The sequence below is a fragment of the Bombus impatiens genome, unplaced genomic scaffold, assembly GCF_000188095.3.
Source record: "Bombus impatiens unplaced genomic scaffold, BIMP_2.2 scf_0640, whole genome shotgun sequence".
Taxonomy (NCBI): Eukaryota; Metazoa; Arthropoda; class Insecta; order Hymenoptera; family Apidae; genus Bombus; species Bombus impatiens.
Window position 1 is genome coordinate 1,248,781 of NT_177059.1, and position 21,964 is coordinate 1,270,744.

Consider the following 21,964-nt stretch of genomic DNA (forward strand, 5'->3'; position numbering starts at 1 on the left):
TATTACTTCCTAATTATAATAAATACATATATATACATACAAAAACAACAAAATATTTTAGTTAATAAATACAATAATTAGTGTCTTAAATGCAATGTATTTGCAATATAAAAAATACATAATATATCGTGAAAAGGAAGATGCTATTGTGTAAAATAGATTTTATATTTCCTACACCATACTTGTAATTTTTGCAACTTAGTAAACGAAATTTTATTCTTTGTTGAGATTTTAGTTTATCAGAAAAGCGTTTAAAATACTAGAGTCAGTTAAATTGCTAGGCCAAATACAGAAACGATACAATACATTGTCTTGTTTTCCCAACGCACTGTACAACTACCATCAGTAGCATTATCCCAATAGCAAGAACTCGCAGTATGCAGTCCTGCTCCATTTTTTTGCATTATAGTACAAGTCACTAAAACAATTTTTTTAGTTCAACAAAAGATGAATTATTTAACTGCAATTACTAAATTGGTTCTTGTGAATTACAAAAATACATACCTATATATTTATATGGCTTTTGAAGTTTTGTAAGATTCCCCAAACATCCTTCGACAACATTCGAGGTCCACTGATTTACTTTGTTATGTTGATAAGCATTTCCCCCGATAGATACTTCAATCGCTTCCTTAATAATTTTGCTTACATCATCGACCACAAATTGGGTCTAAAACATTAAAGTACTCACTAAACTACTATATAAAGATATTAGTCATTTAAATCAAATGTGAATGTACATGTAAAATAAGCTATCATTATCAAGGTAACAGTCATTTTTGTCATTAAAATAAACATCGTTTATAATAAATAAATATATAAAAAAGCATTAAAATATGAATCTATACTGTATGTTCACATATTCTGACAATTCAGAAATAGACACATATTTTATTTGAAAAAGAGAAAAATACTAACCTCTTCTTGCATATCTTCCATCATCTTGTCAAACTTTTAATAAATTGCACACCAATGACTTTTATATTAATCCAAAAATAATTACCCCTTTAATCAAAATACGATTAATAGATTGACATCGCCAATACTGTTAGAATATTAGATCATTTTTAATAATAATACACATTATTACAAATAAAAAATTACATGCTTCATAAATTATATTGGATTAATTATATTTTTTCTCACCTTATATATTTTGCACACAAAAATACCGGCACAAGTATATTATAAGACGTATTGCAGTTTCATCAGCAACACCAAAGAAATATCTAGCGACAACTACCGCAGAATGTAAATTGATTACTGACGACGGTTGAACATTGCATATTCGTTCAGATGTTTGACATGTCAATTTCAAATAGTTTTAAATTTGAGCAAATAATTCAATATAAAATATAAAAGGTATCTTATCAAACTTAATATTTTATATTCTTTTGTTAATTTAAGTACACCTTCCTTAAAATATTAACTCACGTTTTTATAAATTGTACGGTACACAAAAGAAATTGTATAGGTTAAAATAATTACACGTTACAAACTACTGATTCATTTAAAATATCTTACTTTTATTAAAATATTTATTAGCATTAGTAGTGTTACTAGTATTAATATTAGCCTTAGTAGCAAACAATACAACGTGTTAGTACGTAATATTATTTTGGTATTCAATTAATTAATAACTTTAATAATTCCTTAATTGAGTATCAAATTTATTGCATTAATAATTAGATAATATACAATAATAATAACAAAACTACAGATACCCATACAAATTTTCAATACCATTCAATTAGTATTACTATAATGCTATAATTGCTATTGAAGTAATTTTCAATTTAATGTATATACATACTGATCATCCATGATAGTATTTCTTGTTCTATTACGACACGTATGTATAACTATGCCAAGTAATGTATGTAAAAGAAATTATTGGTTCGAGGATTTTTTATGATTCGTGAAATTTTTATAATTTAAATTACGGCGGTAAATCGATATATTATGTTGACTATCGACAGCACGGTATCAATATAGTGAACATTCCCAGTGTATATTATTAGACATATATACCCGTTGATGTTCAATAGCTTTAGTGAACAACTGTTTATTTTTGCAGAAGTATTGTTATTAAATGAATATTATAAAATTATACATATTTTGAAACAAGTTATGAGACAAAACAAATTTGTGAGACAAGAGATATCATTCATACACGAAACTACATAATAAAAATGTTACGTCAACGTTATACCCGCATGATATTCAAACAAATTTTTGAACATAAAAGTGTTTATAGACAGGTACAGGTTAACGTGACACGTTCGTTTTATGATAACCATGAAGCTATCAATCACTTTATAAAGTATTTACGTAAACGACAAGTTACTGTTGGAACAAAAGCAGAAGCTTATGGCAAACACGTTTACGGTCCACCACTAGGAATGCTTGTAAAGGTAGAAGCACCTAATTTGCATGATTTTCTTGTATTACGTCTACAACATTGGTGGAAACGTCAAAAAGATAATTATAAGGAATATGTCGAAAAAGAACAATATAAAAAATATATCTTAGCAGGACCAGATTTGGCAGCAGCTAAGTATGTTATAGAGTGTAGTGGTAAAATAAGGTTCAAAAATCACAATGAATGGATAGATAAAACTAAGAAGAATGAACTTTCAAAATTGCCAGAAGAATATGATGAAAACTTTATTTTAGAGGAAATAGATTTCAATGGATATCCTATAAAATTTGAACATCTTGATTTTATTTTTAATCTCTATAATTTAAGAACACTAAGCTTCAGAGGTTGTAAAACAATTGATGATTGGTCATTGGATAAATTGTCTGCAGAATTTCCAATGTTAGAGCATCTTGACGTATCAGAATGTGAAAATGTAACAGAAAGGGGACTAGAAGCACTATATAGAATGCCTAACTTGAAGAAATTAACTGTGACTAATTTTCGTGGATCTGCAGCATTCGAATTAACTTGTTTCTTATTAGAAGATGTCAATCCATATCTAAAATGTGAAATTCAACAACCACAATACAAATGTTTACCTGAAAAATAATATATATAAGAAATCTAATTAATAATAATAGTATAATGTACTTTTTAAAGTATAAATTGCTATGTAATGTAAAATTGCAGTATTTACATATTACACGTTTTACGCAAAAACTAAGAGTGTTTTATCAATTTGTTTTTTTCTCTACGTCTTTTTACATAATGTAATTCTACTTTGTTTGTGATTCCATAAGCTTTTATATTTTCATTGTCATCTATTAATCTAACATTCTCAAAACATAGATGATACTTTTTCCAAATATGTTTCCAACTTATCTTCTTTTTGACTTTCTCTCTCTTCAGAGATAAATTTGTATGTCGTTTTATAGCTTTCTTGAGATCTAGGACTGTAGTGTGGTGAGGGGGTACCTAAAATCATAAAGAATCAATTTAATATAATCCAAAAATCGTTATATAGATTGTTATCCTAATTTTTCTTTATTTTAATTATCAAACGTAGTAAATATTATATACAAACAATATCAAATGTATAACAACGTAATACAAAATATAAAAAATATATAAAAAGTTATTTGAAAAATGTCTCACCACAATTCCAAGTTTTGGCAATTCTCCACGATTCAAATACAAAGTTATCGCTTGTCCTTGTGCAACTGCAATTTGAGCTTTGAGTTCCTCGATAGTAACATCCGCCGGTAGACCAGAAAGTAACGGATCACTTTCAATTATATTACGAATTGCTCCTTTTGTTAGCTTGACTAATTCATCATGATCAAGTTCTGCGCATTTATCAATTATTTCTTCTTTTTTAATCAAATTATTTCCCTGCTCTTCTTTTGATTTAGCATTTTGAAATGTACACTGAATTTTATCCATAATTTCTATATATCATAATTGAAAATACTGTAAACATTGAATGCATAAAAAAGATATTAAATAATAATAATATTAAGACTTCCTGCTTTGTGTAAATCATGTAATATTCTTAGTTATATCGTTGTGTGTGTGTGTGTGTGTGTGCGCGCGCGCGCGTGCGCATGTGTGTGCAATCAAAATGTGCACATATAAATACATAAAATACCTGTTATACGTAGAAAACATTGAGAAGCGGTCGACTTCCTTTCACACGGAGTTGACGCATGCGCAAATAGTATTTATTAGTGCATTGAGGGCGCGGTTGTCACCGATCAATCTCGGTTGCATTTATATGTGTGTGTAGTTATGTGTATGTATGTATGTATGTAGTTCATCCTGAAATTTTGTGGATATAGCGCGCGATACTTAGCTACGTTGTGTAAGTTGTGTTACATTTCGATATTTGCCAAAGTGTGGTGATTATTCGTTATAATTGTACGATCGAACGCACGGAAAAAATTTCCGTGCTAGAAGTCTATTGATATTTAAAAGAATACTGAAATCAAAACATTTATCAAGATGACGATCATCACAAAGGCCATTACTGAGAAGAAGGAACAACCGTTGTTTATTGCGGAGAATTCAGCGGTTAGCACTATTTTGATATTTATCAAAATCTAGTATTAGTGTTATTTTAATATTGTTAACGATGAAACATTAATAGAAATAATCGCAGAAATTTTAAATCTAGTTTGCTCTTCATAAATAAATATTCATCATGTCATCGAATTTATCGTTCTCCATGAATTTTATTCATTTTTAATAAATTTATTTGTGTGTAAATGTAATTTTATCTTTGCCTCTTGCATAGTGCTGCGTATTTGATACATTTTATGACGTCGTTTAATAGTTCGTTACACGTATTCACCATTATCGCAGACCAGCGACGATATAATGGTGGTGGGATTGCAAAATTGATATAGATAGATGAGAGTTCATCTCTAGAAAATTACTGTTCCCATTTAGTTAATCGTTGTGAATATTAAAATGATATTTTTTTCTTCATCAAAAATTGTTTTCATCAAAACTCACGAAGTAGGGTTCAGTATAAATAAATATCATTATGTAAACAGGAAAATGGTAAACGGGATGCGGAGGCACAATGCTTGAAGTCCGATGTGGGAGGTCATTATTTTGTTTCTCGGAGAAGCATTTATCGCATTCATGTGACCGCAACATTTTTACTGTTTATCGTTGCATTTATGATTCTGCTAATTGGAGTCATGGGTGGATTATACATATACAGACAATATGCTAGAACACAAATGCACAGATTTAAAACTGGATGGTACAGCATTCCTTATGACAAATCAAGCAAAACACCTTATACCAAAGATGCAGTACACGAAGGCTTGGTAGCAGATTCTAATTTAATTATACAAGGTTTGAGAAGAGCTACAGAACAAGAAGCTATGGATATTATGAAAAATATTGACTCTGGTTTGATTATAAAAGGTTTGAGGAGAACTACAGATCAGGAAGCTGCGGATATTGCGAAAAATGTAGATAACATCAGAAGCTTCTTCAAGGAACGATTTGAGATCGATTTGGAAAATGAGCACTATGAGAAAATTGATGTACCAGATTTCCGTGGCGGGCGTCAAGGTCGATTTGTACATGATTTTAACATTGTAAGCATGTTGAAATATGTATTATATAAGGTATCTGACAGAAAGAATATATTACTTTGTATAATTTATTTCTTTATAGAATAAAACTGGCATAATTGATATTGATGGGCAATGTTGCTTTGTGATGCCACTTGATCGTCAAGCAGTTTTACCACCGCGCAATATGTATGATCTTCTCAGAAAAATGTATAATGGTAATTTTCGTATATTTTGTAAAACAAATGAATTCGAATTTGGAAATAAGTAATATAATAATATATTTTTTATTTGTATAATGGTTGCAGGTTATTACGAAGTAGACACAGAAATTGTGCGTAAAACAATGAAAGTGGTCACTCCACCAATCTCTGATTTATCAGTTGTTGGGACATATATAGCTCGTGAGTGTCAGGATTTACCAACATATATGTTGACAAAAGTAAATTCAAATGGTCGGTATATTCAATACTATCTAATGATCGTTTAATATTATCGATTGGATTAATGTATATATCTTTATTTTGCAGTCGTTAAACGTAGTATATCAAACGGAGTATTTGGACAATTTGCAGGAAAAAATATCATAGAATTTGACATTTTGAACTTAGAAGATATAAATGCATATAACAAGAAAAGTCCACAAAATTGAACAGAAGGAATTTATAATTATTTTAGAATATTTACCGTTGTAGATCAATGTAAAAATTATATCCAATCCAGCAAACTTAGGTAATTTCTTTGTAAATTGCTACAAATCATATTGCCATCAACTTTATTTTTTTTAAATTCACGAAGAACTACTTATTTTTAAATATACATTCACTTTCAGGACGTTCATTAAGTCTTCCCATCATTTCCTATCTTAGCTCCAAATCAGTAATGCTATAATAAAAATAAGATATGTTAGTTATTGTACATCTGTTTAACATTTTACGAGAGTTTAATTCAGTAGCATGCTGATTATAAATGGCTGATGCGGTTGCAGAACTATTGCATTTTTACATAAACGTGTGTCAAGTACATATCCAACTTAAGTAACAGTGAAATGTCAGTGGTGCTTATTTATAAGGTAGAACTACATTTATTTACTTTTTATGCTTAAATTCTTTGTCGAACGGTTCTAGTAAAATGATAGAGATAATTCATATTAAAATTGTTGTACACCTAATACATAGTCATACAATCGAATGACTAATAATTGTACAAACTAGCACGTTATTTTATAAATCGTATACTAATTCTATAAATCACGGATTTAAATGTTTTTATGAAAAATAATTTACACTTTCACCCGTTTATGAACAGTTGTAGTTTAAGAACTAATTAAAATACGTTTAAACGATATTTGTTCTTTCGTTAGATAATAGTAAATGTGTTGCAGAAACACGTGTTCTATAACACGTATTCTGAAAGAAATTTAGTAGTAAAATATGTATTGAAAATGATAAAACATGAATAATAAAGTTACTGTGACCAGGTCAATAGTATGAAGATTACGAATTAAAGCATGTGATCGAATAGTTCTACATCAAACTTTCTTTCTGTCATATAACATTCCTGCTATGAATTTTGATTTTATCGATTTACGCTCAATATAAAAGACTTATATAAATTACAAAGAGAGTTAATACATGTGTATTATTTTATCAAACTTGATTGCATATATCTTTTTGTAACATGCGATTGCATGATTATTTAATTTTACAATAAAATGAATAACGATCGTATTTTATTTGCATTTTTAATAGATTTTTAAGCTTTACTGTTTACGAGCAAACCAGCCTCAAGTACGTCTGTCTTTTTTAATTTATCAAATCTTCATATCAATTTTAATAAATTTAAAATAATACTTTAAATTTAATAGGTTTTGTTCCAACGTGATTATAAAATTATAGATATAATCAAAATTTTGGTAATTTCAATTGAATTTCTCTTCCTGGTAATCAGTTTTATTTAAACCATTTGGAGATAATATGAAATTTGTTTTGAAAATCAAAATGATGCGCTATTGTATTACCTATTTGTATTTTATATATATCGCAATCTTTAATATTATTTAAGTTTATTTTTCATATATTACAAATCATATATTTTCGATTAAAATATACTATGCTATATGAATACTGATTATTCATTGTTCTTTAACATATAGATGGTGCTGCAATCTAATTATACGCAGATCATTAAAAATTATAATTCTTTCATTGACAATATGAATTTTTATTTTAAAATATATGTGAATGTAAAATATATGTGATCGAATTTTTCTAGAGCATTATTGTATTTATAATTAATAAATATGTAAAAGTAAATAGTAATGATTGCAGAAGTTTTCATGTTGAAAACTAACAAAGTATCGTACATAACAACGTATTATATTAGTTACCAGAATTATAATTAAATTCAAATCTCGAATAAATGTCTACAGCATATTTAACATATTTTGGCAAAAATGATTTTTAAGTTACATTGTTCCATAAGTTTTAAACACCTCGCGTGCTTCTTATGTTTATTACATTACATCACCTTCTGGCGAAATATCTGCAGCAAGTTTGTGTGTATGAAGACGACCGACAAGAATCGTAGATTAACGTCTATAGTCTATACAAACGAGGAGCAAGAAACGTAATAATATAAATTTTCAAGCATTCTTTACACAAAAAGCAAACTGTTTCTAATAAACGTTTTCGAATAGAATTTTTTTTTCCATTTCACTTTTCTTTGCTCGTTTATCTTTAACCGTGATTTTTGAAAAAAGCTCTCAATAAGCAAACTCGAAAGCAAAAAGCATACACGAAACAAAACGGCGCTTGCTCAGGTTCGCAGAGTGGCTGGGCATGCCTAGTAGCGATGCGACAGGAACGCGAAGTTGGAGGAACGCCGTTGGTAGGAATCTCGTTAAAATAAAACTTCGATTTTCTGTTGCTTTGTACGTACACTATCGCTCGGGAATTATTCTCAGTGGTGGCGCAATAGCGAAGTGCCGTCGGAACGCGGTGTCTGCAGTCAAGTCAGTCGCTTTGCCGGCTGTTAGTGTTGTTGGTGCATCGTCGAGAGTGGCCTCGCTCCGAGAGGCACAGGATATTGATTTGCACGCTGTCTCGTACGATTTTCAATTCAGGATCAACCGTGGTGCTTCTCGTACCCCTTGAAACGAGTAAGGTACTTATTTATTCTCGTGCACCACATGCAATTTCATCTTAACAGAAGAAATCTCGAATAAATTTCCAGCTATTTTGTTAAAATCACTTGGTATTTTGTACAAAATATATATGAGGCAACTGGACTGGGATTGGATCAAAAGATCGTGATATTTTTATATATTGTCTCAGCTGGATCGTGATATTAGTAAAACATAGGATATATTGATCGTCACGATTGTAATTGTGATATAAAGGGATATAAAGAGTCGTGATAGTGGAACATCAAAATGCATCGAATTTTGCATAGTTATAGTATAGTAATATCTTATCTGGTTTCGATATCTAATAATAACTTAAAATGGTCGTGTTATTTATCTTTTAAAACATTAACTCGTAGGTTTTTGTTATATGTATATAAAGTGACGATGTGACATTCGAGCATGAAAGATTCATCGGGGCGTTTTACGCGGTTCTGGATGTAATATTGATCGTGACACGTTGCACATAGGTATAAATGATCGTTGTTGTGGCACTCGCGTATCCCTATAGCGAAAGGTTGCGGTTGTCGGAGCTGTAACACGTGCGTCTCCAAGACAAGGAGGCCGTCCAAGCAATCTCGTGCATCTTTGAAACAAAGAACCTTGTCGTATTAATTCGGTGTAAGTTCTTTAACAAAGAGACTGACCGTGGTTCGTAGCATGACTCTCGGATGCAAACATCGTTCGTGGCGTGTTTTTGTTGGCTTCAAAATAGAAAAGACTGGCCGTGGCATTTAAATGCGCTAGAATTTAATAAAATTTAAGAAAGTTTGGTTCGATATGCGAATAATTGATACGATTACGTCGTCAACCCTTAAAATGCTAAGTATTGATCGCTACACTTTGTGCGAGTCAGAAATAAAGCTACTGATTGTGTTACCTTACATAATTTTGAACCGCCAGAGAGTAATCGTTCTACATAGAAGTTAACTTTCCTATATGTAAAATAGAAAATAAAATTAATCTTCTTTGGTGCAAAAGCAGCGACGTTATTCTCGTGGAAACGTTCTTACCCTGAGTAGAAGAACAGTACGCGATATAATTGGTCTTTTCATATTCGATATACATATAAGGAAACTGATCATCGTGTTACCTTTTGCAGTTCCGAGGTACGGGTACCAGAACTCAGCGAACAGACTGGGTGACGCTGGATCATGGATGTTACACTTTTGCTGTTAGCTCTGGGTGTTATTGCTGCGATGTTCGGTGTTGTGGCGACGAGGTTCGGTTTCCCTGGGTTCAACAAGATTGCCCAGGTCGCGCTTGCTTTGGCCTTACTTCCAGTTATCTGCAAATTTCATCGGAAGCTATATATCATTTGCAAAGTTCTACCTCGTGACCTAAAGTAAGTCCTAAATCTATTATTATCGATCGACTGCTAATTTTAAGGCATTCGTGGAGAGTTTGAAAGTGTAACAATGAACATAATGCAGGAACGTACAAAACACCCAAATTATAGTGCTCGTTATAAGATTTATTACGGTATGTAAAATAATTCTTTATCTAGAATCTTTTTTATATTGGCGAAAATATAAATTTTCGTAAAGTTATCAACGTTACACGCGGAAACTGATAGGATCGAAGTAGAGAAAACTTTTCACCAAATATTGGAAATCGTTGAATGCCGATAATTGATGAATCGTATAGAATGTATCAGATAGCGAAAATTACATAGTATTCGTTAACAACTCTTTCTGACTGCGTCAGAGGTTATTCAGGAGGTAGTAGTAAGATATTACTTAAAAATACAATGAGAAAGTGTTGAAGCTTTTAGGAAAATGAATATTTATTTATATAGCTATATCGATCTCGGTTTAAAGTGCATAAGGTCTTCGCGAGACTATTGTACGACAAGCTTTATTACTAGAGAAAGTTCACGTCTGGAAATTTATACTATGAATCTCTTTGGATGTGCTATATTTCGTAGCCTTACCATGTGCAGGTCATTCGCTGCGTTTATGAAGTATTTATAAAAGCAATGTTCATTAGTCTAGACTAAACATTTCACAGTTATCGTAACTATATAATATTTCGTTTCCTTGTGACTGTTTAATTTATTTTTTATTACGTTAACGCGTAAGACAGCGAATTTTGCAACATTTATTTATTCAAAAATCTACTTATCATATTTTTTCGTTATATTTATTATGTAGTTAGAAGGAGAAAGCTCATTAATAAAGGAATAATGACAAAGAAAAATATAGGAAGCTCGGTTCTCTGTACGCTTGATCTCAATAACTCAACGTTCATATCGCGGCTCCTTATCAGTCTTTTATCACCTGCTTCGCTCTACACAAAGTCATTACCAGTACCTTCGTAGAGCCTTTTTGATTGTTTTTCAAACGTTTCGCTTTCGTCCGCGACGAGAAAGTACTTGCTCATACCAGATGCGTTTCTTCAATCATCAACGGTCACTGACCTGCCTAAGGCTACGCTCGTTGGCTAAAAAGACCGTTAGAGAAAAGAAATGCTTACTTTGGTAAATATGCTCGTATCTACTCGTTTTTCTGTACGTATATGTCGCAAAAGTAATGCACACGTTACTCGATAGTACGGCAAAGTGATATCGGTAGTGCCAGTATCGAGAGCAGAACGCGGAATTATTTGTCTAATGCGAGAAACATAGTTCCGTTGCCATCGATGGTTAAATGAACTTCGATTGCGGAATACAAAGGTTAACGGAGTAGATTAGAGAGGGATGATTTGATAGAATATTTGAAGATCAAACAAGATGTGAGAAGGGTATGGAATTGTTATTGGAGAAAAATGGATCGTATCTCTCTCTCTCTCTCTCTCTTTCTCTCTGCTGCTATTACATCTCGTAATAAATACGTTCCTCGCACTTTTCTGTACCCAAGAGTTGTCTGTATTCGTTGCATTGTGTCGACGCATAATAGTATCAGTCAGTCGAGCGTATTTGTAAAAGTTGATACAAAGCTGATCGAGTACAATTTTCTGTATGACAAAGGCTTAAGAGACGGAAAAAACGTATCTTTCTATTTAGTATTTTTAATAGCTTTTAATCTAGCGATATGAGATCGATCAGTAGAAAAAGTAGAGTTAAATTGCGTTATAAAATATGAAATCGAAAAGGAAGATGCTTCTGGTATTATCTTGTTATCACTGAGATCTTTATCAAAAGCTCCTGTCTTGTTGTGTTTCGCGATTATTTGCTAATTACATATATACTTTGCAAATCAAAGAATCGTAAATACGAGCGTAGAAATCTCGTCGGATCTTTCCTAAGTCTATTTTAATACTATTTGTCGCTCCTGATCGGAATTAGCAGCGATTATGTTCTCGCATCACTATATACGATATACACAAGGTAATGAAAAAAGATAAATTTTCCTATTTGTCCAGTAGATAGCTGAACTATTTAAATACGTATACGCATCACGACTAACTAGTACACAAGATTTTATATAACTACTTGTTATAATTGACATCGTAGGATGAACATCAAAGCTTGTTATTACTGGAAAAGGTGCACGTACGCGCATCGCACTTCCTGTGACTGATAAAAATTCCAAAGTTCAATCAATGTGTATCTTTGGCCATGCGATAATGTCATTTAAACTAACTTATCACTGACAAACAAATTTGAATCGGTTGTAAGTTTTACTTGTTTTGTCATAATTGTTCAAAGTTCAAACGTTATATACGATGTCCCATCAATGGCGTCCCGATAAATGATCATTCACATTAAAACGTGTTATGTCTATGATATGAAACGTAATATAAATAGTAGCGTAAACAGCAATGAAATTTTACCGTCCAATAAAATCGTAGGTAAATGTTTGCGTATAATCACAGTTCCTGTATCATTCTAAATATTTGTTTCAAACAAACGACACAAGCAATCTTGAATTTTATAATTTTCTGTATGATAGAAATAGAATATTTTGGTGAAAAAATAGAGAACACAGCGTTAAGCGAAGTGAAAAGTTTCGATCTTAATTATCGAAGCCGAAGAAGTTGGATAATTTTCAACTTTGAACGATGGGAATTCGAGGAAAAAATATACGACATTAAAAAACATAGGAGGACAAAGGGTGATGAACCGACGGTTCTAAATATGATTAAAATCCGAAGAAGACATAGAAAATAGAAAGCGAACGAGGGAGAATGGATTATACAGTGTTGAGTATTTATAATTAGAATTTTAAGACATAAGATGGATAGCGGAAGGGAGTATGCAAGCCTGGAGGTCTAAAAGAAATAAATCTAACATCTTCTTTCGTTTACAAGTATTTGATGAAAAATCAAGATCTATACAGGGGACTTTAAGCAACGTTTTAACTCTATGTTCCTATTTCGAGTATAAAATTTCGAGTTTTTAAATCCGACATGATTGCGTATCTTCGCAATTTTTCATGATTAAATTTCACAGAGAAAACTGGAAATATAAGGCATAGACAACGAAGGAAAGTAGATTATCTAAATTTAAGTTTCCTTAAAATTCCAAAAAAAAAAAAAAAAAAGTAAAACGTACAAGGCATAGATAGATAAGAAATTTTTCAATTTTAAATATTTTGCAATGAAATTGGAAGATAAGAATATGCAACGCATTAGACGATAAGAAAATGTAGGTCATCTTTTGTTAGACGTTACATTACGTACATACGTATATTAGATATAGACTACCAACATATCGCAACATATGTATATGTTTACAATTTCTTTATTAAATCGTTTCGAACATTGTTGACTTAGTCGTAATTTTAAAATTGCGCTCAATATTGTATGTGCGAATAAAACTAATTTATATCAATTATAAGTTTAGCAGTATGCCGTTAATTAGTAGCGTATTCTATCAATGCGAGTAAATTTACTTCTTATAGAAAATGAATTTGTTATCTATTGATTTCTAGTCAAACTGTTACCTTCGTCTTTTTTTCTTTTTCTATCTAAGATACGATACGATGTAATATCTTCGTTGCCAACTTTTCTAGTATACAAAGCGTTTCTAGCATATTGTACTGTATTACTTACTGTAGGCGTTATCTAGCAACTTTTGTCATTACCGATGTTAATGACACTAGTTTTTACCTTTTCGTTAGTATTTACATACTTACTTTTAACTTATCAAATCTAACAATTAAATACGATGCGTGTAATCCGAAAAGATTACGAGGAACTCCGAAAAGATAATACTTTTAAAGATAATTCTTTTTTTTTGATAAAATCGTAGGCAAAGTAGAGTTCCCGAATCTTGAAAATTCGCTAAAATATTTTTCTGATAAATATGTTTATTTGGAGAAATTAGCAAGGTTCGATTCATGCTTCGTGAAATTAAAACAGATAAATGTTATCTTGTTTGTGCGAATATTTTTTTGAATGAACGTAATTGCGTCAGTACGTAAAAAATTAAGATCAATTTTTTTTAAGGCATCGTAGTATCGAAAAAACGCGATAAACGCGAAACAAAAATTTAAACGACGACTTTAAATTGCAAATGCAATAAACATATAGCTAGAAGAGAGATTCAAGTTTTTCGATAAAAATATATAATTTTATCAAACTCTTAATCTCGTGAAAAATTATGTTTATAATTTTCAGATTCCTGTATCGTGCCGTTACGGCAGAAATCGAAATAAAAGGGCAACGTCGAAACAATATGACCGTCGTGAAGGTTTTTAAGAAAAGAGTGGATCGTTATCCTAACAAGCCTTGCTTCTTCTTCGAGGATCAAGTTTGGACTTATTCCGACGTACGTACATATGCAACGTGCGAGCTCAATAATTTCGATCGTGGACGTTAATTTCTTATTTGTCGATTTTTTAAATCTTTCGGTTTTCTTTAAAGAGCATCGAAGCAGAGGAAGATTACATTTTCGTTTATATGTCTGCAGGAATCTTGTCCGTTGAAAATAATTTTCATTTGTTCTAAAACACGAATACACCTGTAGTAGTGTATAAAAAGGTTGTAAATTAATTCAATTAATTCCTTAAACAGAATTATAGAGAGCCAGAGACAGGTATTTCATGCATCATTACAGATTCAAGCGAAAAAACGTCTCTGTTTATTTTACTCTCCTTTTTTATTTATTATTTATTATTTGCAAATAGTACACCGGATATAACGATTGGTTATTTTTTCTCTTTCATCTGCAGATATAAGAGACAATAAGAGGATAATGTTTAAAAATTCAAACTTGCAGATTAACAAATATAGCAACCAGATAGCATATATTTTTCAAAAAGCTGGCTACGTAAAAGGAGATGCTGTGGCCTTAATGATGCCCAATAGACCAGAATATGCCGCGATTTGGCTTGGCCTGGGAAAACTCGGTGTCGTTACTGCACTGATTAACACGAATTTGCGTCTCCAGTCTTTGATTCATTGTCTTCGTATCGCTGAAGTGAAGAGTATCATTTACGTGGAAGAATACTCGTCTGGTAAATATGACATGGACGTGATTTATCTCGCAACAATTACAACGTGATAAAGAAAGAGGAAAAAGGCAATCGAAGGAACGAGACATCACAAAGAAATCGTTATTTAAGATGTAGAACAATTATTCAGTAAAGATCATTGTTAATGGAATTGGAGATAACTTGCTATCTTTAACGTTTAATTTATTACAAAATGTGATTTTCTTTGATTACACATGTTTATTTTAGTCGAGTGTGAAAGGTTGTTTAAATAACAGAGGGTGAATAACAGAGAACTGTAAATCAAGTGCTTGTTCAGCCATTGAAATCGTTAAAATAAAGTTGAACAGACATTTCGGTATATTCTCCCAACGATTGTGTGTAAATCGTAGTATAAATTATCGAATTTTCTACGTCAGAAATAACGATGATCATAGAAATGTAGGTAGCACAAGAATTCGGACAAATATATAAAAATTAAATTGTTTTCTTAGCCGTCGATGACATTATGGACTCGATCCAGGGAATCGCGAGATACAAAGTATGTTTCAAGTCTGAAACCTGTGAGAACGGAGTGTACGATTTGAACAAACTTATATCGGAAGCCAGCACGAACGAGCCTGTCGTAAAAGACGAACCCAATTACCGGGATAAGCTGCTATACTTTTACACAAGCGGTACCACTGGTTTACCGAAAGTTGCAATAGTTCTCAATTCGAGGTAAGAACCCATATTCTTTAAATCTTTCCCTCAAATGTAGCGAAACGAGGCTTTTATCCTGTTACCTTTAGTTCGATTAAGAGAGGGTGATTGGCTTACTTAGTATTATTTGTAAAATTATTATTTCCAATCGTGTTAAATATAATCGTTAGTTTTGAAAGTATAGTTATAGTTTTAAAAATATCAAGCAAGCGAAACACATTCTGTATGACGCGGTTTGATTTTTTTTTGCATTGAACTTTAACTAAAAAGTGGTCAAGGTCGATAGTATCGTTGGATACTATACCCTAGAATTTACTATAATCTTTAACACAAAAGTTGATTTATTATGTAAATATATCGACCCTCCGTACCTAGGTCGGTCTTGAACGACAAAATTAAGACAACGCTTTAGAGACTTAAAGTCAGATCAACGGTATTCCTTTTAATGGTATTATATGGCTATTGAGTAAATCTCCTGATTACGATTAACTTTGTAACATAATTATAGAACCGATAATTCCAGGTCTGCATAATTGCATTATCTAAAATCTAATAAACAATATAATTCGAACGAAACTCTAAAGAGAAAAATTATTGTAGAAAAGGAAATAAAATTTTAAAGGTAGAAATGATTGTACATGCATGAAACATTGAACGTTTCATTTATTAGACATTTTACTACTACAAATAATTGTCATTTCTAGCGTGGTAAATTAATTTATTGTTAGCAAATAAAATATTTTTAACCAAGTTTTTTTCTACGGATTACGGTATCGTTGGAAATATTTTATCGAAAATATGTAATTTTCCATTCTGCTCGTTATACAGTATATAAAAAAACAGATAACGAGCCCGATTTGTACTGTTAGAGCAATTTTTAGTAAAGGTTTTTAAACTTTCATTTATGCTTAGACAGAGTTCCGTGTACAGAATGAATTATCTACCTGCTGAACGTATAAATGATCTATAATCCTCTCAGGAAAGCCTTACGACTCGTCGAGAATGAGATTACATGTAAATGTAGTCTCTTTACCCAGAGACTGCTTCCTGTCTGCCTGCATTATGACTGTTTTATGCCACTAATAAAATACCCTAGCTCCTGTCCATGTCAACTTTCATTTCGATTTATCGTTAATTCTTTTGGATGAAATAAAGAAGCAATTTAATTCAATCGTACGTCATATATTAATTTTGAACATGGCTTGCAATGAAAAAGTATATAGAAAGATTTTAAGAATTTCTTTCTATTTTAGATTCCTGCTTTTTATAAATATTTTATTTCTGCTAACATTCTTTAAAACTATTTCAATTTCAAGCTCGTCAGATAAGATTACATCAAATCAGACAATAACGCTTTGAGTGATTACTATTTATCATATAAAAGTACTATTTGTGTTATAAATAATTGAAACAACGTTAATCATTTCGTTGTACTTTATGATACATAGAATAAAAATAATAACGTAACGTATGTGTTACAGATACTTGCTGGTCGTAATGCCCTTCAATTTGGTGGGCTTGAGATCGGGTGATATCCTATACAATCCAAATCCCTTGTACCATACTGCTGGTGGAATGCTTGGAGTAGGTTTCGCAATTCTGAAAGGTATACCAACCGTGTTAAGGACCAAGTTTTCAGTGTCGGCTTATTGGACAGATTGCATCAAATATAATTGTACCGTAGGTGATTTACAAAATTTTTATACTGTATAGCGATCTCAGTGAAATTAATGCTTACAAAATTGGATTTTCAATTCGCTCATTTTCGTCGCGATATCCGTTAGTCTCTCCAAAGCAGAAGGAACGGCTTATAAACGAGAATAAATTAGTACATTGCGCTATACAGATTTGAGTCATTTTGCCATGTGTAAAATTACATATTCGACGTTATTTTGTTCCTAAACTTTATGAAAAATAATTAATTTACTGATATCGTTAATACCTCTAAAACATCCAAATTATATTAAGTGTTTTCATTGCTGATTAATTTGCAACAATTGCATAATTTATAAGAGAATATTTTGTATTATTAATGCGTTTTTAATTATTAAGTTAGTGCACTGCGTAGTGTAACAATTGATTGGACATTGTGCAATTTTTAAATGTAATAGCCCGTTCCTATAAAATTGTAATTTTGTTTGTTAGGCAGCACAATATGTCGGTGAAATGTGTCGTTACTTGCTGAATGCACCCCCCAAACCGGAAGATAATGCGCATCGTTTGAGACTCATGTTTGGAAATGGCATGAGGCCGCAGATTTGGGGCGAATTTGTCAAACGCTTCAACATTAAACGAATTTCCGAATTCTACGGATCTAGCGAGGGCAATGCTAATATTGGTAACGTTCGATATTTTAATTATATATCTAGGAACGTTATGTAAAAACATTTGGAAAATATTCTTATATTTTATTCAATTTCGAATTTCGATCATATTTTATATCGTAATCAATTTTACTTACTTATAGCATTCAAATAAAATTGTAACAATAAATCACAAGCTGATATTCCTTATTGTAATTTTTATATTTAATTCTTACAGTAGAGATTCTTAAATAATTCGTTATTGTTGTATTACAGCCAATTTAGACGGTCGAACTGGCGCCGTCGGTTTTGTGCCACTAATCGTGCCACGAGTGTTTCATCCTCTAGCAATTATCCGCGTAAATAACCAGACATACGAGCCTGTTAGAGGAACCAATGGCTTATGTATAAGAGCAGAAACAAGTAAGAATTTAACTTTGATATTAAACAATTCATAACGGATGCGAAAGCAAACTTTGCTGAAATATTGGTTTTGTCGTGTTAAATTTATTTTTGTAATACACTTAATACGAAATTCTACTTATTTTCTCTGCAAAACTATCTTTTTTTTTTTTTTGATAGATGAGCCAGGCATGTTCATAGGATTAATAAAAGAAGGAGACGCGTTAAGAGAGTTCAATGGATATCTGGATAAAGAGGAATCGAAAAGAAAAATAATACAAGATGTGTTTGTGAAAGGTGATAAGGCCTTTCTAACAGGTGAGTTGTACTTTAATAACTGATAAGGGACTTATACGCAGTCGTAAAAGGACCTTCGTCCAATCAAATGTTCGTTTAAATAAAAGTCTTTACCACCAACGATTTTCTCTTAAGATAATTTCTATTTTCTGGAATTCTTTTCTTAGGTGATATTTTAGTAGAGGACGAATGCGGTTATATCTATTTCAAGGATAGAGTAGGCGACACGTTTAGGTGGAAGGGAGAAAACGTTGCTACTGCAGAAGTGGAGGGAGTTATCAGTAATATTGCAGGAAAAAGAGACGCTACCGTTTACGGAGTTCAGGTTTGTTAACAAAAATAATTATATCCGCTTTTAATATAACATTAATACATAGATAATTTTAATAAAAGACGTAGTTAATTACTATGTAAAACTTGTCACACTTTTTTGTATATAGAGTTTGACTTGTTTGTATTTTAAATCTAAAAACGTGAATTAATTTTAATATGACCGAAGGTGCCTGGAATGGAAGGAAGGGCAGGAATGGCAGCGATAGTTGACCCAGACAGCCTTCTGGATTTCAAAGCTCTTGCGGAAGGTTTAGAGAAAGCACTGCCAGCATATGCTAGACCAATCTTCTTGCGAATTGTGAAAGAACTGGAAATAACAGGGACATTTAAGTTGAAGAAGATGAACCTTCAAAAGGAAGGTTTCGATCCGAGCAAAATTCAAGACAAGATGTACTTCTTATCCGGTAACAAAGAATACGTCGAAATCACACCAGAACTTTATCAAGAGATTATTTCCGGATCGAGAAAGTTCTAGTTGTAACATTAACGCTTGGCGAGCGACACTCGATTGTCGAATATACTTGTAAAACGAGTACATATATAACTTTTTTTACAACATGAATATGACTTTCTGCACGCGCCTTGTAGATACAATGCATAGGATATTATGTAATAACATCAGGCATGTTAAACCATAGAATTATAGGCGGATGTTTTTTGAACTTATGAAAAGAAAGGGAGAGAGTTATTTTTACGAGGGCTCAAAAATAGGAAAAAGAGATAAGCGAAAAAGAAATTACATTTTTGTCATCAACGACGGGAGACGAATATGGTGACATGTTCCTGTTTATTTTATAAATACTGTGTATATTTTTAATCAAACGAAACGGTCCGTAGTATAAGACAAATTGGCATTGTAGGTAGGAAGATAGCAACGAATAAAGTCATTCTTAACACGTAATGCTGATTTTTCATCAGAAATACCTTATTTAAGCATATAGAAATTTCTCAGGTCTTTAGATAATTCTACCTGCGACTATAAAACAATCAAAAAGAAATAAATTACTTACGTCTGCAGTATTTAGATTACATGTAATTTGTCACCTCGTATATCGTTTGCAAATTTATTATTTATACGTATATGTTTATTGAATTTGCACTCGTCCCATTTGCGTTTATACCAAAATGCCGATAGATTAAAAACAAAATGTGAATATACACGATGATTAAGCATAATATTATATGTAAGCTCAACTTATTCTACTAGCTCCGTCAAGATATGATAGATGTATATAAGTTTGTTAAAAAGAATTGACATTTAATCAAACATAATTTCACTTCCACTCTAAACTACTTAAAAGTAATACATAGTTTGTTGTACTTAGAAATCTGTATTTGTATACATATATGTTTTAATAGCGCACTACATTGTCCATATACTCGACCAAAGTAATGGTGCAACTAATTATTTTAAATAATATTTATTTTAATGAAATATTAAATCTTTGTTTTTCTGTATGTATAATCTTCGTAGATTTGATACTTAAAATATCGTATAGACGTTCTCGATTCTGAAATATCTGAACAATATTCACGTTAAAATTTGTATAGACGATTGATAAAATTAAATTACGTATTTTACAAAATTTTATCAGTGATCTTATTAACTAATTAATTTGTTATTTAATAACTGTTTAACGGTTTGTGAACAAAGACTCTGTTTATATTTTTATATATAAAAAAAATTGCAGTTGTATTCAATATCTGATAAATCTAAAAATTAGTATTTCAAAATGATATACGTCGTAAAACTTTCCTGATTTCAATATCATTTGGAAATTAAAGTACTTTAAATTACTAGTTTTATTATTTATTAGATATTACCGACTTGTATATTATTAGTCAATATGGTATTGATATAGATTGTTGTAAATAAATAATTACACTTTATATAACGTGCGACAATCTGATTTATTCCTTAGTGTCACATCGTATTATTAAAGTATTATCTTCAAACTTGAGGATAATTTCTTTTACTAATTTAACATTGTGTTCGAGACGGAATGTTTTATAATAATATAGCAGTCTAAAGAAAAAGAAATTAAAATAAAGTCCTGAAAATGTAGTGAATTGATCAAATTAATCTGACGTAGAATATTCGAGTCTAAAGCCTAAATTCACAAAATTTGGTAATAAGTAAAAATTTTAATTTCCCGAAATAATTTTCTTACATACTTGCCTGCTTAAATAAGATACAATATAATATCGGTAGTTTCTATTTATATAATTATAAATTTTATTATTGGTAAAATAATTTCACAAGATGCACAAAATTATTATGTACTATAGACGAAGGTAACAACCATTCGATATAGACATAGGTGAAAAATTAAATAAATCATTTTATTAGATTTTATTAATGAGTTATTTCACCCCGTCTGCTTTAATTATTCATATAGAAACGTCATCTTATTATTTACAAACATGAACATGACACAATTGCAATATTCATATCACAAATAATAATTATGGCAATTACAAATAGCTTCGATATTAACGGAGCTAAAACAAGTTTTCCCTAATTTTTATAACCGATCTGCAGCTATATCTAGACGATACTAAATTCCTTTAAAAGATCTAATTTGTTTACATCATATAACGATGACGTAATTATTTCATACTTTTTAAGTCATATCAACTTGCTTCAACTTACATTCATTAAATATGAAATAGATGATAATATACATAATGCAATATAATACTTGTATGCAAAATTATCGTATATTCAAAATTCGAATATAACAAAAAATGATAAATGTAGTATCAATTTAATAATAAAGTATCTCGTGTCAGATTTTTGTATATAGAAATAAATTTAACTATGATTTTTGGATATTAAATATTGCGGAATGATT

At 31.0% G+C, this 21,964-nt stretch overlaps 5 protein-coding genes across 10 annotated transcripts; 3 read left to right on the forward strand and 2 right to left on the reverse strand.

The window, feature by feature from the left end:
- Positions 1 to 77: 77 nt before the first annotated feature.
- Positions 78 to 1,951, reverse strand: LOC100749256 (dynein light chain Tctex-type). Of its 2 annotated transcripts, XM_012389255.3 has the most exons (5): positions 1,814 to 1,951; positions 1,147 to 1,239; positions 919 to 1,005; positions 505 to 670; positions 78 to 418 (listed from the first exon to the last, which is right to left on the reverse strand). In XM_012389255.3, the coding sequence occupies exons 3-5, from the start codon at positions 940 to 942 to the stop codon at positions 270 to 272; spliced, it is 339 nt and encodes a 112-aa protein (XP_012244678.1). In that variant the 5' UTR covers positions 943 to 1,005; positions 1,147 to 1,239; positions 1,814 to 1,951; the 3' UTR covers positions 78 to 269. The 2 variants fall into 2 exon arrangements, with proteins under 2 accessions (XP_012244678.1, XP_012244679.1); XM_012389256.3 differs by lacking the exon at positions 1,147 to 1,239 and having other exon boundaries at positions 1,814 to 1,948.
- On the forward strand, positions 1,828 to 3,079 carry LOC105681190 (distal membrane-arm assembly complex protein 2). Its single transcript, XM_012389252.3, has 2 exons — positions 1,828 to 1,997; positions 2,039 to 3,079. The coding sequence occupies exon 2, from the start codon at positions 2,193 to 2,195 to the stop codon at positions 3,030 to 3,032; it is 840 nt and encodes a 279-aa protein (XP_012244675.1). The 5' UTR covers positions 1,828 to 1,997; positions 2,039 to 2,192; the 3' UTR covers positions 3,033 to 3,079.
- On the reverse strand, positions 2,961 to 4,181 carry LOC100749368 (U11/U12 small nuclear ribonucleoprotein 25 kDa protein). 2 transcript variants are annotated; one of them, XM_024369777.2, is made up of 3 exons: positions 3,578 to 4,012; positions 3,127 to 3,397; positions 2,961 to 3,021 (listed from the first exon to the last, which is right to left on the reverse strand). In XM_024369777.2, the coding sequence occupies exons 1-2, from the start codon at positions 3,863 to 3,865 to the stop codon at positions 3,143 to 3,145; spliced, it is 543 nt and encodes a 180-aa protein (XP_024225545.1). In that variant the 5' UTR covers positions 3,866 to 4,012; the 3' UTR covers positions 2,961 to 3,021; positions 3,127 to 3,142. The 2 variants fall into 2 exon arrangements, with proteins under 2 accessions (XP_024225545.1, XP_033178355.1); XM_033322464.1 differs by lacking the exon at positions 2,961 to 3,021 and adding an exon at positions 4,071 to 4,181 and having other exon boundaries at positions 3,135 to 3,397; positions 3,578 to 3,892.
- Positions 4,175 to 6,996, forward strand: LOC100749604. Of its 2 annotated transcripts, XR_001102515.3 has the most exons (6): positions 4,175 to 4,492; positions 4,978 to 5,535; positions 5,615 to 5,729; positions 5,820 to 5,966; positions 6,042 to 6,243; positions 6,344 to 6,996. XR_001102515.3 is itself a non-coding variant. In XM_003491828.4 (5 exons), the coding sequence occupies exons 1-5, from the start codon at positions 4,424 to 4,426 to the stop codon at positions 6,161 to 6,163; spliced, it is 1,011 nt and encodes a 336-aa protein (XP_003491876.1). In that variant the 5' UTR covers positions 4,175 to 4,423; the 3' UTR covers positions 6,164 to 6,856. The 2 variants fall into 2 exon arrangements, 1 of the variants encoding a protein (XP_003491876.1); XM_003491828.4 differs by having other exon boundaries at positions 6,042 to 6,856.
- Positions 6,997 to 7,347: 351 nt separating this feature from the next.
- LOC100749488 (long-chain fatty acid transport protein 1) lies at positions 7,348 to 20,544 on the forward strand. Of its 3 annotated transcripts, XM_012389244.3 has the most exons (12): positions 7,348 to 8,400; positions 8,477 to 8,676; positions 9,798 to 10,040; positions 14,258 to 14,408; positions 14,859 to 15,096; positions 15,567 to 15,792; positions 17,256 to 17,454; positions 17,920 to 18,112; positions 18,354 to 18,500; positions 18,660 to 18,797; positions 18,944 to 19,101; positions 19,276 to 20,337. In XM_012389244.3, exons 3-12 carry the CDS (start codon positions 9,850 to 9,852, stop codon positions 19,582 to 19,584), a joined length of 1,950 nt encoding a protein of 649 aa, XP_012244667.1. In that variant the 5' UTR covers positions 7,348 to 8,400; positions 8,477 to 8,676; positions 9,798 to 9,849; the 3' UTR covers positions 19,585 to 20,337. The 3 variants fall into 3 exon arrangements, with proteins under 3 accessions (XP_012244667.1, XP_012244668.1, XP_012244670.1); XM_012389245.3 differs by having other exon boundaries at positions 8,255 to 8,671; positions 19,276 to 20,544; XM_012389247.3 differs by lacking the exons at positions 7,348 to 8,400; positions 8,477 to 8,676 and adding an exon at positions 9,247 to 9,724 and having other exon boundaries at positions 19,276 to 20,544.
- Positions 20,545 to 21,964: the final 1,420 nt, after the last annotated feature.

Excerpts from the sequence above, each read along its gene's own strand:
- LOC100749488 (XM_012389244.3), top strand. The coding sequence starts at position 9,850 with ATGGATGTTACACTTTTGCTGTTAGCTCTGGGTGTTATTGCTGCGATG. Across the intron at positions 14,409-14,858 it reads AAGTTTGGACTTATTCCGAC|ATTAACAAATATAGCAACCA; the intron begins GTACGTACATAT and ends TCAAACTTGCAG. Across the intron at positions 15,793-17,255 it reads GCAATAGTTCTCAATTCGAG|ATACTTGCTGGTCGTAATGC; the intron begins GTAAGAACCCAT and ends TATGTGTTACAG.
- LOC100749368 (XM_024369777.2), bottom strand. The coding sequence starts at position 3,865 with ATGGATAAAATTCAGTGTACATTTCAAAATGCTAAATCAAAAGAAGAG. Across the intron at positions 3,398-3,577 it reads TGCCAAAACTTGGAATTGTG|GTACCCCCTCACCACACTAC; the intron begins GTGAGACATTTT and ends TTATGATTTTAG.
- LOC100749604 (XM_003491828.4), top strand. The coding sequence starts at position 4,424 with ATGACGATCATCACAAAGGCCATTACTGAGAAGAAGGAACAACCGTTG. Across the intron at positions 5,536-5,614 it reads TTGTACATGATTTTAACATT|AATAAAACTGGCATAATTGA; the intron begins GTAAGCATGTTG and ends ATTTCTTTATAG. Across the intron at positions 5,967-6,041 it reads GACAAAAGTAAATTCAAATG|TCGTTAAACGTAGTATATCA; the intron begins GTCGGTATATTC and ends TTTATTTTGCAG.
- LOC100749256 (XM_012389255.3), bottom strand. The coding sequence starts at position 942 with ATGATGGAAGATATGCAAGAAGAG. Across the intron at positions 671-918 it reads TGGAAGATATGCAAGAAGAG|ACCCAATTTGTGGTCGATGA; the intron begins GTTAGTATTTTT and ends TTAATGTTTTAG. Across the intron at positions 419-504 it reads AAAGCCATATAAATATATAG|TGACTTGTACTATAATGCAA; the intron begins GTATGTATTTTT and ends AAATTGTTTTAG.
- LOC105681190 (XM_012389252.3), top strand. The coding sequence starts at position 2,193 with ATGTTACGTCAACGTTATACCCGCATGATATTCAAACAAATTTTTGAA.